Raw genomic sequence first — 14,230 nt, 5'->3', positions numbered from 1 at the left:
TAACAATTGTTAAACTACAGTTGCAAAAGGTTTATTTTCAGATGTTACATTTTGAGCATTAACTGCATAATTAAGCTAAATCTATAGTTGAAAAGAGCCACTAAAATTAAATTATTCTCTCCAAGATGGAATCTGCATCAGTAAGAATACTTAATATAAAAATAAGATTAAAACACAGAAAGGTACCATCTGCTCTTTTATTTGTAAAATTACATTTTTGTTCCTCCTCTACACATCCAGTCTACCCGTTATCCTTCCACTTTGCAGCAGTGAGTGCTGCTCTGGTGAAAGTTGTTTTAGCCTTCTCTTTTTGCAAGATTTTGATGCCACAGTAGGGTGACAACTCAAAACCAATCCCTCCTTGAAATAAGAGAAGCAAAAGATAACATCTCAATTCACAAAACTGATGAGACAGAACCCGTGCATTTAATACCATCAATCTTCAGAAGGGAAAAAAGTTAAGACAGAGGGGAAAAAAATGTTGACAGAATATAAACAGATTGAGAAGATTTTTTTTTTTTAGACAGTAACTACAGATCGATTGCAAACTTCCAAAGTCTTACAAATACAGAAATAAGTCTTATATGCAGTTGTGATTTTGGTCAAGAAACAAAAAAGAACTTTACACATCTCCCATTTTTACACTGATAAATCAAAAACATTACATTAATGCTAAAATTACATACAGGTGAAATTGTTAATAAAGATGCATTTGTTGTATACGCTTTGATAACATAGATAAAGGACTAAAACCTTATGACAGGTTTTAAATCATACTGTCCAGTCTGTGCCAAAAGAAAAATAAAACTTTATTAATAGAGATCATTCAATTTACACAGCTCAATTCTATAGATCTGATTCCTTTAAGACTCTGCATGCACCTTTCTTCAACATAATAGCATGATGGAAACATGTATGGTGCAGTTGTAAAGTGAGTCCTAGTAAAAAAAGGAGCGTGCACTCCTTCCTTTTGCGTTAATTTATTTTTCTCAATACAAACACAGAACAGTGGACAAGATAGCTCCGTTGGAGGCAATGGTTAATGACCGCTTTCCTTCCATGAATTGGATTTTGTTTTTCCCTCCAAGGTGACGTCATGTGTCCGTCATCAAAAAGGTAATGGACAGGTGAGTCCAGGGGTGAAAGACATGATTCTGTGATTGAGCCTGTAGGTTGATTTCTTGGTATTTTTGGCAGGTTCATCAAGCTGGGACCATCAGTGGGATCTGGCAATCTACTGGCCAGTATGCTCAATTTTTTTTTCCAAACAGTTAATTGGTGCCGAGAGGACAAGTTGGTCTTTTAGTGGTTTGGTTTGTTTGACCAACGGGGCATCGTTTTACAGCTGGCTAATATCTGGTGTGATTGATCGAAGCTGTAAATGGGTTGGATCAGCTGACTGAGTTAGTTAGTTAGTTCCCACCCCCACAGCACTGGCTGCTTCGGCCCTGTGGAGCGGTTTCCTGCAGGTCCACGCCACCTCTGGCCCGTCCACCTGGCCCCGCTCCACCTTGAGGCTCGTTCTTCGGAAGCTTCTTGGCTGTTGTGGAGAACGAAGAGGATCGGTTAATCTCTACTTTTAAGTAACTCAACAAAGGGCCCTACTGTTTCCCAATTAAGTGTAAACCTAAAAACTAGAGAAAAATATTGAGAAATTCAGAATTTTGAATCAGTTTTTTGATTAACTTGATACTGAAATCTTAATGATACAATGAGATCATAATCTTTCTGTTAAATAAATCAAAAAAACTTCTTTGGATTTTGATCAGGTTAAATAAAGCACAATTACAGAGTGACTATGAATTCCTCCTCTGCCTGTTTAATAATTAATCAATTACTTGGACTTCTGTCAAACACTCACCTATGGCCATAAAAATCTCATTAACATTCATTGCGGTCTTGGCTGAAGTTTCCATAAAGAGCAAACTGTTGTCGTCCGCATATGTTTGTGCTTCCTACAGGACCAATGAAAAACATCTCAGGACATTTGGAGCGCATTTTCCTTTGAATGAGAACCTGAGTGAAATACTGCGTTTATTTTCCTCCTTACCTGGAATTCGACGGCTCTCTTGTTGGCCAGGTCGGCTTTGTTTCCTGCTAGTGCAATAACAATGTTGGGGCTGGCTTGTCGCTGAAGCTCCTTAACCCAGTTCTTCGCACGTGTGAAGGTGTCCTTTACAAGGAAATGTGCACAATCATGTGATTTTATGCATTTAAATTGGTTACGCAAGTTTTAACTCTTAAATTTAACATAATCGAGCAAATGGAAGACAAAGTTTTAGAGGGCACTGCCATTTTCCTACAAGTCACGTCACTCACTGTGTTGGTGATGTCGAAGACCACAATGGCAGCCTGGGCTCCTCTGTAGTACATAGGTGCCAAGCTGTGATACCGTTCTTGTCCTGCGGTGTCCCAGATCTCAAACTTTACTGTTGTATCATCCAAACATACTGTCTGTGTGAGGAAGGCAGCTGAAAAAAAACAACAAATAAAAATAAAAATTTTGACTGAGAATCAAGGAGAATATCTGACTTACATCCAGAGTTAGACTTTATGTAATTAGGGCTGAAACAATTAATCGAATTAATTGATTATTTAAATACTTGTCAACTAATTTAGTAGTTAACTGGAGTATACTCTTAAAAAAAAAAAAAAACTCTAAAAGACTCTAAGAGACTCTAAAACACGCCTTTAGCTGACATAGCAACCTAGTTAGAGCAGTAATTATGGCAAGTTTGTAAAGAAATATAAAAACATTTTGCATTTAAGATAAAAAACTCCATCAATATGCTCCAGAACTCAAGTTGAAAAGCTTGAGTTTCGCCTGATTTATTTCATGTCTTCTTTAAGGAATCTTTGGCTATTCGATAATTAATTAATTGATAAAAATATTCAACAGATTAGTCAATTTGCTAAATAATCGTTAGTTGCAGCCCTAAAGGTAATAAGAAAAAAAAAGCTAAATTAGGCCATAAATTGTATAAAATCAGTTATTCATGCTCCCAATCTGCTAAAAACAACATTAATCAGAGTGAGAAACAAACTGCTGAGGAGAAATAAGAAGAAAGCAGGAGGAAACGTTAGTTTACGAGCTGCACTCATTTCATATGATCAGCCAACTCTCACATGACACCTGAAGCTTAGCTCTTTCTTAAATGCCACACATTATAGAGCTTTGTAATCTTTGACCAGGCATGCCGCTGACCGCAGGTTCAGCAGAATAAAAAAAAAAGGGGGGGGGAAATGCTGACTTGTTCTTTTTTTCTTCATTCTTTGGCGAGTATCCTGTTCCTACGTCCTTATGCAACTTGACTAAAACGGATGACAAAACGGATACAGCAAGGAAATCAGTTAAGGAAAAAGTGCCGATTACATTACCACTTAAAATTGACATCCGTCAGCATCCTAAGCATCTGTATATGTATTACAAATAATATTTGCAACGCAGGTTTTTCTACAGCTGTCACCCCATAGGACTATGCTCTTTTTGTATCCTTTAAAAATGGACAGAAGGTTCAAATAACACATAACCCCGAGGCTGTGGAACATCAGTGGGAAAGAGATGAAATGGTGGGAAGTTTCCAGTTGCTAATCCAGTTTCAGATGGATTAACAGTTGTTTATGTAGCATTAAAATACAAATATTCCTACTTTAAATAAAAGCACAATTCACATCCACTACATCAGTTGTTCTTATTTTGATTAGATGGTTTAATCTAGGTCCTCCTAAATTCTTAATAGGAGGTGAAGAGAATCTCCCATTGGAATGATGTCACTGTCTGCAGTTTGACCAGTTCTGGTAAAAAAAATAAAAATACCTGCCTACTCTGTGTGAAAACCCTGAAGCCAATGGAAGTTATCCTTTTGGATGACTTCTCTTGGAAGAACAGGTTCTACTGGTTCTTCTTCAACCCTTAACTGACAACAGAAATGAGCAAGACCTGCCAGAAATCAGCACCCGTACACAGAGACAAACATGCCTTCTGCCTCAGTGTTAAAGCTCTGCTCCCATATTCACAAAGAATCCCAAGGCTAAAATTAGATCCCAATAATGGTATTCTGGAAAAAATAAAAAATCTCAGGATCTCTTGAATTTCAGATTATTCTTAAACTATACATTGGTAAGATAAAAGCTACTCACAAAGAACCTTAGATCTTAAGTAGACATTGACTGATACACAGTTTTTTAAAGGGGAGTGCAGTTTTTTTTACACCGGGCCCTTGATTTTACACATTACATCATATTTTACACACCCGTATTATTTTTATGTCATTTGGAGCTGTTCCGAAGATATTCCGTTAGGTTATATCCAAGTAACACCTTCCTATGGGCAAACGACTTGAAGGCACAAACTAAACTGTTCATAATTTATCATTTACGATATGCCAGCATTCATAACATGTAGGTGAATACCTGTCCCCAAGACATCTGCGGTTATATTTTTTTATATTTATATCTTTTAAAAACGAAGCGGCGCATGTATGTTGTCATTAACTTGAAATGTTGAAACCTGTCTGCAAAATATGTTTGATTGTATTATTCTGGTGCCTGCAGTTTGGATTACGTATGAAAGCCGCCCCAAACACTAGCGGAAAGCTGCGAAGAGGCGCCGGTGCCAGAAGCTGCAGTTGAACGGGAATTCCTAGCGACAGCGCATTGCTGGTGTACGGGGGTGGACTTTCACACTTAAAAAAAGATACTAAAACTATTTTTTTAACCACTGATCACAGCATATATAACTGCCGCTGTTAAAGGCAAAGAAATGATAGGGTAGCTCCTCCCATTAGCATCAGATCCACTTTTGGACCGCGCAGCTAGAGTAGCGAAGAAGCTTCAGCTGCACATCAGAACTAAACTTTTAACTGCACTAGCTTGCTACCTCTACTTCCTGTTTATTACAGCCAATGAGGCGAATGAGTCTGGAAAAGAGCAAGTAGAGCCCCATTTCAAAGGTGGGACCAACCCAACAAAAAAAACCCCCACAAATCAGGTAACTATGGATGTGACACTGAAACATCTATCTTATAAAGAAAAGCTTTTACAGCAGTTAGTTGAAATGTTTAGGATATATCAAACTCTTTCGGGACATAAAGGAAATTAAAACATCCCTCCGTAGAGGCTGCAATCTTGACCGTTATGGTTACAGAAAAGGCATTTTTGCAATATGGGTAATTCTGGTAGCGGCATAAACTCTTCCCTTCTGCGCTGTGCTTGGTCTGTTTTAGACCAGAGAGTCTGAGCTTTACCAGACTGACTTACTCCTCTGGAATCCGTCTGACTGACGACATAATCCGCTCCAGTGGATGGAAACATGTCTCACTCACATTTTATGCTTTCTGTAGTTATAAAAGTATGCTAAAAATACATTTGGACAGAAACCCAGCTAGTCACGCTTTAACGCACTGATTCACAAACACACTGGTGATGGTAAACTACAATGTAAAGGCAGCCCCCAACAACATAAGTAAACACTGGCTGTAATTAGTTTGACAGACACCGACAGCCCAATGACAGCGTCCTGATAGTCTGAACTCCCTCTTCCAGACACAGGAAAAACCGTGAAAAACCTAACTACCTACTCTGCTGCTGCAGTTAATCACTAAAATTATTTTGCAAAATGACCAGAAAGACAGAAAAATGCTGCAGAATACATTTAAACTGACCAGATCCTTGGTTACACTGTAACATATTTGGTATGAGCCGGATTTGTTTTTGTAGGGAGTGATTCTTTGTTTTTCAAAAGTAAACTGTACCATTATTAGGAAAATAACAGGTAAATGTGAGCACACAGAGGTGGATTAGAACATAGAGTGCAATAATTGTATCCCATAATCAGAGGTACTTCCTATTTATCAGTCATCTGGTCTACTGTTTGACCAAAAACGGAAGTAACACTTCAGTGCTTTATTTCCCTATAAGGTGGGCTGAAACTATGGAGGACAGAAACTGACTAATTTATTTTACATGAAAATCAAAATATCTTAAAATGTATCAACTTAACATTAGAAATATTGTCTGTTAAAAATAAGTTTTTACTTTATCATTTTTAAACTCTTAAAGGGGAACGCCGTTTATTTATTTTTTTACATTGGGCCCTTGATTTTACTTTATTACATCATGTTCTACTCACGCGGATGATGTCATACACGTGCCGCTTTAATAATAAACAATGAATTATGAACAGTTTAGTTTGTGCCTTCAAGTCGTTTGCCCATAGGAAGACGTTACTTGGATATAACATAACGGAATATCTTCAGAGAAGACAAAAAAACTCATATGGGTGAGTAGAAAAATGATGTAATAATGTAAAATCAAGGGCCCAACGTAAAAAAAAAACAGAAATAACATGATCTTACAAATGTTTTTTCCGTATTATTAAAAATTTATCTAATGCGTTTCCTAGTATGGTGTCCTGTTTAAAACATTAAAAAAAAAAAAAAAAAAAACCTTTTCTGGGCTTTCCAACTTTTTTTCCCCTTTCATTTTATGTTGGTCATTTTGCCAAAAGCAACTGCTTCCTGTAAGCAGCAGATAACGATAAAATGCCAGCTGAATTCAGATTTAAATCAAACCTATTAAGTACTAAAATGACCAGCACAGTGAATACAGATAAGCAATCAAAATATTGACGTTTCAGCTCTCAGACGAAGCGTCACACCGAGGAGCAGGGTCAACCACACATACAAAGAAAAAAGTTCCTGTAATCTTCTTACTTAGAGTTGCTCTAAGCAAACGTCGGTTTTATTTCTGAGCAAATATTCCTTGGTAACATTTATTTAATCACTTTGGGAGCTCAGAGGACAGAGATTCTTAGTAAATACAGGCTCTGATGTTTTCATCAGCGATGCACATCATCAGTAGTCTAAACACAGATGAGTGTTTAACAGGAATAGCATTTTAAAGAGAGCCATGATTAGCAGTAACAGATTAGATATATATTTATATTCAATGTAAAAATAAAGCACTAAAATATCGTCATCCGTTTAGTTTTTTTTTTAGATGTAAATAAAGTACTGCTACATGAACGTATGCTTGTTTACGCTGAATTGCATTCTGGTTAGAATGCAAACGCTACTGTAGGAGCAGCTCACTAGCTGATCGCTGGTCAGCTGTCTGTTTCAGCAGATCTCATGTGTAACCGCTCATAAAAAAGGCAGTTGTGGCCTTGTTCAAATTTAAAGCTGTCAATACAACAGGATAAAAGACAGCTGGCTAATGTTAGCATTCCTGTGTTTACTCAGCAGGTTCCAGTTCAGAAAGACCTAATCCATCATCACTCCAGTATGCACTGCAGCAATGAGCTCCATTGGTGGAAAATGTGACAAATCATGTCCATTTTTTGAAGTAATTCCAAGTTTTTGCATTTCACAAAGTCATTTTTAAGTTGATAGAAAATGTACATCATATTTGGGGAAACGCATTCAACTAGCCTTTGGGATAATTATGAAATAAAAAATAAAAAAAAGATAGCAAAACCAGATGGACCTTACATAATTTATTTTTGGTTTTATTATGAAGATATTAGAATCTAGAAAACCAAAATGCTTTTTATGTTTATTTATAAACAACAAAAAATATTTTATTAACCTACAAGATCAGTACCCGGGTTTCAGTTTGAGTCGCTAATGGCTTTGGTTTATAAAGTGTCAGGGTTCGGTGTTCTGTGCTCTGCTTACTCTCTTCCACAGGTGGTTGCTGCTGACAGGTGAGCGTGTCCCCGCACCTGCGGCTGGTTGAGGCTGCTCTGCTGAGCCTAAGGGGAGAGCGTTCAGCCAGCTGAAGGACGCCAGAGTGTTAAACCGTTGTGGTACGACAAGGTCTCAGTCCGACTGACAGATCTCTAGATTTCTCCCTTAGTTCGTTGAGCTTTGGATCGCTCATCCGCCCGTCTCTTTGCTCAGAGGACTGGTCACTGAATCCCTGCTGCTCAGATTCTGCTCTGGCGTTCCCCTCAAGCCCCCTCAGTATTAACAAGTAGGACAAGAGACCTTTCTCCTGGATTCACCCTGGTTCTTTCAGTTGCTCCTCAAACCTGCCTCCGCTGCGGTACTGCTCAGGCCCCCGCCTAATTCCCACCTGTTGCTCAGCCACATCCTCCCATCGGAAAGCTGTGAATTACAGAACCCATTCCACCACTCACCCTCCCCGGATAGGTTATCCTATCTGCTGGTAAGCAGAGCAGCAACAGCGCAGGTACTTTTTCTTTTCTTAGTCTTAATCAGCTTCCTTTTTCCTCCCGCAGAACCCCTAACACTGACGTTCCGAACCTCGTCTGCGGTGCCTGTTCACGACTGACTTATTTGTTGTGTTGACAATAAACATCTTAAACCGCTCCTGTTTTCCTCTGTCTTTGTCTGCATGTGGGCCAATCACCTTAAAACCATGACATAAAGCATTTGCTCCATCAACAGATAACTGCACGTTTCTTAAAAAAAAAAAACATTCAAAAGAAGTAGAACATTACATTTTTTTATAAAGAAGGGAAATCAACTTTTGCTGGTACATTTCCAAGTTTTATAATATACAGCTGATTTAAGATTATCTGAAAGTTGAGAAAACGAAAAAAAACAAACAAAAAAAAAACCGAACAACTAAACATCTACATGCAAATTTAGTAGCTAGGAAAAGTGCTGCGTTCTTACAAAGTTTAATGAAGAAAAGTAATAAACCCTGAATGTTCCTAATCTTTTGAGTTCCAATGAATGTTAATCGAATGTTATAAAAATTGTTACTTCTTCCAAATGTGTGTCTGCAAAAACACAGCCATTTAAAATGGGCAAAATATGTATTAATGTTGGGAGTCCTTACCTCCAATGGTGCTCTCTTGGTACTCGTGAAACTGACCCTTGACAAAGCGCAGCACCAGGCTGGACTTCCCTACTGCCGACTCTCCGAGTAGCACTAGCTTAAACTGACAGATCTTGTTGCTTGCAGCAGCGCCGTTGGTCCGTGCGGGTCCACCTCGCCCTGCCATATTGCAGCGTGGAAAATTAGGTGGGAAAAAAAATGTGTGTTGGGGGGGAGGGGAGGATTGATGAAGAGAGGCTTAGTTTGTTTTGTTTTTTTTTTGCAGAAGGATGAACACAGGTAGGCTCAGGTCATGCAGGCAGTATTTCTGGAGGAGGACAGCACTTCACAAGTGGGAGCTGTAAAAAAACAAAAAAAAAAACAACAACAAAAAAACTGTTAAGTTTGAAGAGTTTCCACTAAACAGTCAAACCATCTGAATACAACAATGAATCCACACCATAATCCACCAGAAACAAAAATCCCCTTAATTCAATCAAATATTTATCAATATTACAGTTGTGGTGTTACTTTTCAAAAGCTATGGTTTAACATTACTGTTAAAGCAAAACACAAACTCATTACCCAGGATGAGAGTTATTCATTCAACACTGTTTAACATAAACATGTACAGAAGAAAGAAACCTTAATGGCTTAAGGGAAATTATGGCCTGTTTTTTTCTCCCACAGGCTTTACTCAGACCACACTATGAAGATTGTTAAGACAGTATCGCATACAACCATTATTTTAAAACCAAAGGCAGAAATTCCCATTTCTGAATTACTAAAACATATCTAACTTTTTAATAACTTAAAGGACTGCAATATGGGGTTTTAGCAAAGTACCTTTCTATAATCCACCTATGCAAAATGTATTTATTGAGCAGGATTAGGGTTATAAAAACATAATTCAGGGTCCATGTAAATCAGCAAACTGAATGGTTACATGAATTGACCTTTCAGCATGTTGATTATCTTTTGAACATGCAAAGAAGCAGAACTTTCTTTCCACAGAAAGGACACTCATTGAAACACTTAAGCTGGTTCAGACATGTCTTGTTAAAATGTTTCATCAAGTCTAAACCGCATTAAATTATATCAGTTGAACAGATATAATTTCTTGAGTTAATCCAATACGCAACCGATTTTCTAATCTGAATCCCCAAATGGGTGAAACAATGTTTGGAAAAAAATATTAACCACAATTAATATCTATAAAGTAAACAGAGATGTCCTTGATCTAGTCCAATAGAGTGAGCCTTTTTTTTAAATAACATAAACCCTAAATTGTAACAAAAATCAAAAAAAGGTTTAACATGTCCACTTTCAATACACGGTTGTTTTGCATAGAGCGGGTAAATTTAATTATTTTTCATGTTTGTGTGCTGTCAATAGTAAAAAAGAGGAACTTAAAACAGAGGCAGAAGTAAGCCCCACTAATCACACATTTCTATTTGATCTAATTGAACTCATATAAACTGTGAAGGATTTTACAATAACTGCACACTTCAATATAAACACAGTTTGCTTCACGTTTGCCAGTCAAGATTTTCTTAAACATTCCCTAATCTTTTTTCTTTTTAGCTGTATGACAAACATTAGGTCAGCCAGTTTCTCCTCAGTCAAAGGACAGGAAACAGCTCAGCTAAAACCAGGAAGTGAAGATTGCAGAACACTTAACTGCTGAACACGATAAATCTAGCCTTTTAACATGGTTTGGCCCAGTATTATGCTATATACAAATAAGAAGGCAAATTTTTTTGGTTGAATGAAGAAATGGGCTGAAAAGACACTTAAGTGAACAAAGCTTTTCCCTGGTTGTTGGTGAACTCTTTCTAATCTTTAACATGTGACTCCAGATCACAGCTTTGTTCATAAAATATTCAGGACTTGCATGTTTTACTTGACAGAACAGAAACCATGTTCTACTGCTGTATTACAATCAAACTTCAGCAAGCTGCAGTAGTATTTGGGGGGGTTACTTTTTTTTCCACAAACATTGTATGGACCTGCAGCTTTCCCCATATATTTCAGATATGGATGGTGTTTTGCGGGTTTGCTCTTGACACTTGCTGGGACAAACACAGATCAATCTGTACTTTTTTAGTTCACAAGCATCCAAGAAGAGTTTAGCTGAATTTATCACCTACAAAATAAGTCAGAACTGGAATAACAGCAAGACATTTTATTCACATTTCCACCTCAATCATGCTTTTTAAGATGCTTTGAGTGTGTGGCTAAAGAGCACTCAGAACTTTAAAATGAAATGGAGCAGGAAGAGAGAAAAAAAAAGCAAGAGTTGGTCAGGGGCAAAGGGAGGAGAAGAAGGAAGCAGTCACAAGAGCCTGTTAAATATTCATCATGGCCTCTTTGCTCTGCAGCCAGCATGATGTCCAAGACACCAACAGGGAGTGCACTGCATTTAATACAATGAATAAGGGGTTAAGATATAGTAAAACTAAAGAAAAGGGTTTTTCTCTCAATTTAATAATAGAAGCAAAAAAAAAAAAACAGCTAAAAATAATGTGAAATTACCCCACGTGTAACACTGGCTCCTCAACTCCTCTGCCTTTTCTATACCTTTCAATAAAACTGTCCATCTCACTCGTCTTATTTGACTTATAGGAAAATAACTGTGGTATGTATGCAAAATGTAGCTAATGTCAAATATTTCAACTGCAACATAGAAGAAAAAAGAATACATATTAACATTTTAAGAAAAAAGTAAAATATATTCATTTTGAAATGATTAAACCCTTAGTACAGACCAAAATAATGCACACTTGACATAACATATTGGCACATCTATATATGGATCCTCTGGTCTTAATGGGTTAATAAGTTGTGCAGATAAAACAGTTACAGTGCAAGTTTTATGAGAGCAACCAGAGACATGCATTGTGGGAAAGGGTGGGGTCACAGAACAGCTGGTGGTATCAGATATAAAGGCTGCATCACAGGTTTCCCTTTGTCCACTATGCTATACTACACAGAATTAGCCGTAGCAGTTTCACACATGCAGTCACTACAAAGATTTCAAGTTGTGCCCACTGCGGATAGATGCAAAGTTCCCACAGTAAAAATACAAAGTCAGAACTACACCCAAGATCCATAATGAAAAGAGGAACCCTCTTCATACACAGAACTCCAAATGTTTCTTTTCAAACACTTGTTTGAAATTAAAGTTTAAATATAAAAGCACTGATGTAACACAGAACAAGAAAAGGAGATAGTAATCACTCTCAAGGCCAATAGGAAATCAGAGGCACTTCCCTTTCTTATGACGTTTCTGTGAAATGCTAAGTAACCAAACTGAGAAGAATAGTTACCCACAAGCCCAATCACCACGACCTTATGCAGTGCAACGTCTCAAAATGACAAGAGCTGAAAACTAAATATTTCTATAAAGCATATTCAATTAACACTTGCCTCTTTGAATGAAAAGACCTTAAGGAATTTTGTTTTTTCTTGAAAATGCTTACTTTGTCAGATCTACGCTGCAAATACTTATTCTTAGAGGTTTATATTAATCAATTATTTCACAAAAACTTCACAACCCACTTAAAATCTTATAACTAGAAACAAAAACCCTTGTTTTCATTTGTGGTTTCGATGCACAACTCTAAAAGTATAAAACATATATATGTAACATATACAAAAAAGTTGTGACAAAAACATAACTAAAATAATAAAATAAATCAACTTTTTACTTGGACTGATTTGCTAAAATGCAATGCCCTTTTATGAGGCCAAGGTCCAAACATGATAAACAACCCATGCACGTAACTGTCTGTCCCCTTCTATTGCAAATGTTCAAGCGCAGCTCCTTCTATGAAGCTGTAAACACAATCTAGGAAGGTAAATGTGATCTGATGTGCTTTTAAATGCAAGTGGACACATGTGTAGGTAGCTAGCTTTAATAAAAAGGGTCCTGAAGTGTTACACCTGACACCTATCAAACGTAAAGATATTTTTATGAGAAGATCGTGTGGACATTTAGAGCCATACGTGAGATATTTAAGTTGATTTGTATTTTCAACTTATAGTTATAGATAGATAGATAGATAGATAGATAGATAGATAGATAGATAGATAGATAGATAGATAGATAGATAGATAGAGGTAAATATTTAAATAGACAGGTATATATTTTTAAAATATAGATACAGTGAAACCTCCAACTTCTGTAGTTAAAACCAAATATTTCCATTAAAAAATGTGTTTCAGACTAAACAAATAGCGAGTAAACACGTTTCCACCACGCAGAGAAAAGTGTCAAAGAGTGTTTCCAAGTTAGAGAAACTTCTTTCTAGTTGTGGCTAGCTTTAGCATGAAAGCTAACGCATGCTAACCCCATTACCAGGGAAATACATGAATATCCAGCAGCGATTCTAAATATACAGATCTAGTTGTAGACGGTAATGTAGTCAGAGCTAAATATTAGCCTGAAACAAACTGTTACGCTTGCCTGTTTGCCTAGCATGTTAGCATTAGCCTACTGTCGGTAAAACGACAACAAAAAACTAAATAATAAGAAAAAAACTGTTATAAGTGAACACTTTCAGCGCGGCTAACTGTTTCTGCTAACAGGTATACGGTAAAATAAGAGAAACCTGATAGCATTGTTAGCAGCTGTGTCCAAAAACGTCATTAAAACAACTTTCATTTTCTCGGCCGCGCGCGTAGTCAGCTGTTTCACGCTGTCCATGGGAAACTCGGCGTCTTTTATTCTTACTGCGTCTCCTCCGGCCATCAAACAATACCTTTAACTTCTGAGCACAAACTGTTGCGCGGCTTTATGGGTCGTTTCTCAATTTGCGGTCTCCTTTAGAGCTTGAAGCTCGTAGCCTTCGAGTCTAATGGACATTTAGTTGAGCTCGGACTTGTCTGATCGACTCCGCGAGATTGTACGAAATAAAGTCAAACAGCTTTTCGATAAAAACAAAAAAGTATAAAATCTTTTAAAGTTCCGCTTCCTGTTCGGCCATATCAAATAGTTGGACTTACATGACTTTTTCTTCTTTCTTCGGCCTCATCGGCAGCTGCTGTCTTCTGCTTCTTGGTGTCTGGCCTTCCCTTCCGCTTAGCGAGTTTTCCGGGAACCTCCCACTGTTTTTGTCAGCGGCTGTCTGACCAATGACAACATCAGCCTCCGTCAGGGCAAAACCATTAGATTCAAAACACCGGGCATGATTCAAAGCTGACCCACGATCAAAATTGAAAGACAGTTATACTGTGCTGCCTGCTTTTATTTTACCTCATTTAAAAAGAGGCCACGATTAACATTGACCAACGGAAGAGTATTAGGGCCACTGGAAAAAAAAAAAGTTAACTGATTTTTAAATATTATTTCAGTTTGATATGGGAAAAAAAGTCAGAATTCTGAGATTAAAGTCAGAATTCTGGGATTAAAATCAGAATTCTGAGATTAAAGTCAGAATTC

At 37.4% G+C, this 14,230-nt stretch overlaps 1 protein-coding gene across 1 annotated transcript; it reads right to left on the bottom strand.

Annotated features, from left to right (window-relative positions):
- Positions 1-509: 509 nt before the first annotated feature.
- rab5c (RAB5C, member RAS oncogene family) lies at positions 510-13,912 on the bottom strand. The gene is made up of 6 exons (XM_015397828.1): positions 13,795-13,912; positions 8,809-9,146; positions 2,320-2,471; positions 2,051-2,173; positions 1,862-1,955; positions 510-1,540 (listed from the first exon to the last, which is right to left on the bottom strand). The coding sequence occupies exons 2-6, from the start codon at positions 8,972-8,974 to the stop codon at positions 1,413-1,415; spliced, it is 663 nt and encodes a 220-aa protein (XP_015253314.1). The 5' UTR covers positions 8,975-9,146; positions 13,795-13,912; the 3' UTR covers positions 510-1,412.
- Between the last annotated feature and the right edge of the window lie 318 nt (positions 13,913-14,230).

This window comes from Cyprinodon variegatus, unplaced genomic scaffold (genome assembly GCF_000732505.1).
Source record: "Cyprinodon variegatus isolate N-32 unplaced genomic scaffold, C_variegatus-1.0 Scaffold889, whole genome shotgun sequence".
Lineage (NCBI taxonomy): Eukaryota > Metazoa > Chordata > Actinopteri > Cyprinodontiformes > Cyprinodontidae > Cyprinodon > Cyprinodon variegatus.
The sequence above is the reverse complement of the archived record's forward strand: the minus strand, read 5'-3'. Positions and strand labels throughout refer to the sequence as shown.

Excerpts from the sequence above, each read along its gene's own strand:
- rab5c (XM_015397828.1), bottom strand. The coding sequence starts at position 8,974 with ATGGCAGGGCGAGGTGGACCCGCACGGACCAACGGCGCTGCTGCAAGC. Across the intron at positions 2,174-2,319 it reads TCTTCGACATCACCAACACA|GACACCTTCACACGTGCGAA; the intron begins GTGAGTGACGTG and ends TTCCTTGTAAAG. Across the intron at positions 1,541-1,861 it reads TGAGATTTTTATGGCCATAG|CCAAGAAGCTTCCGAAGAAC; the intron begins GTGAGTGTTTGA and ends TCTCCACAACAG.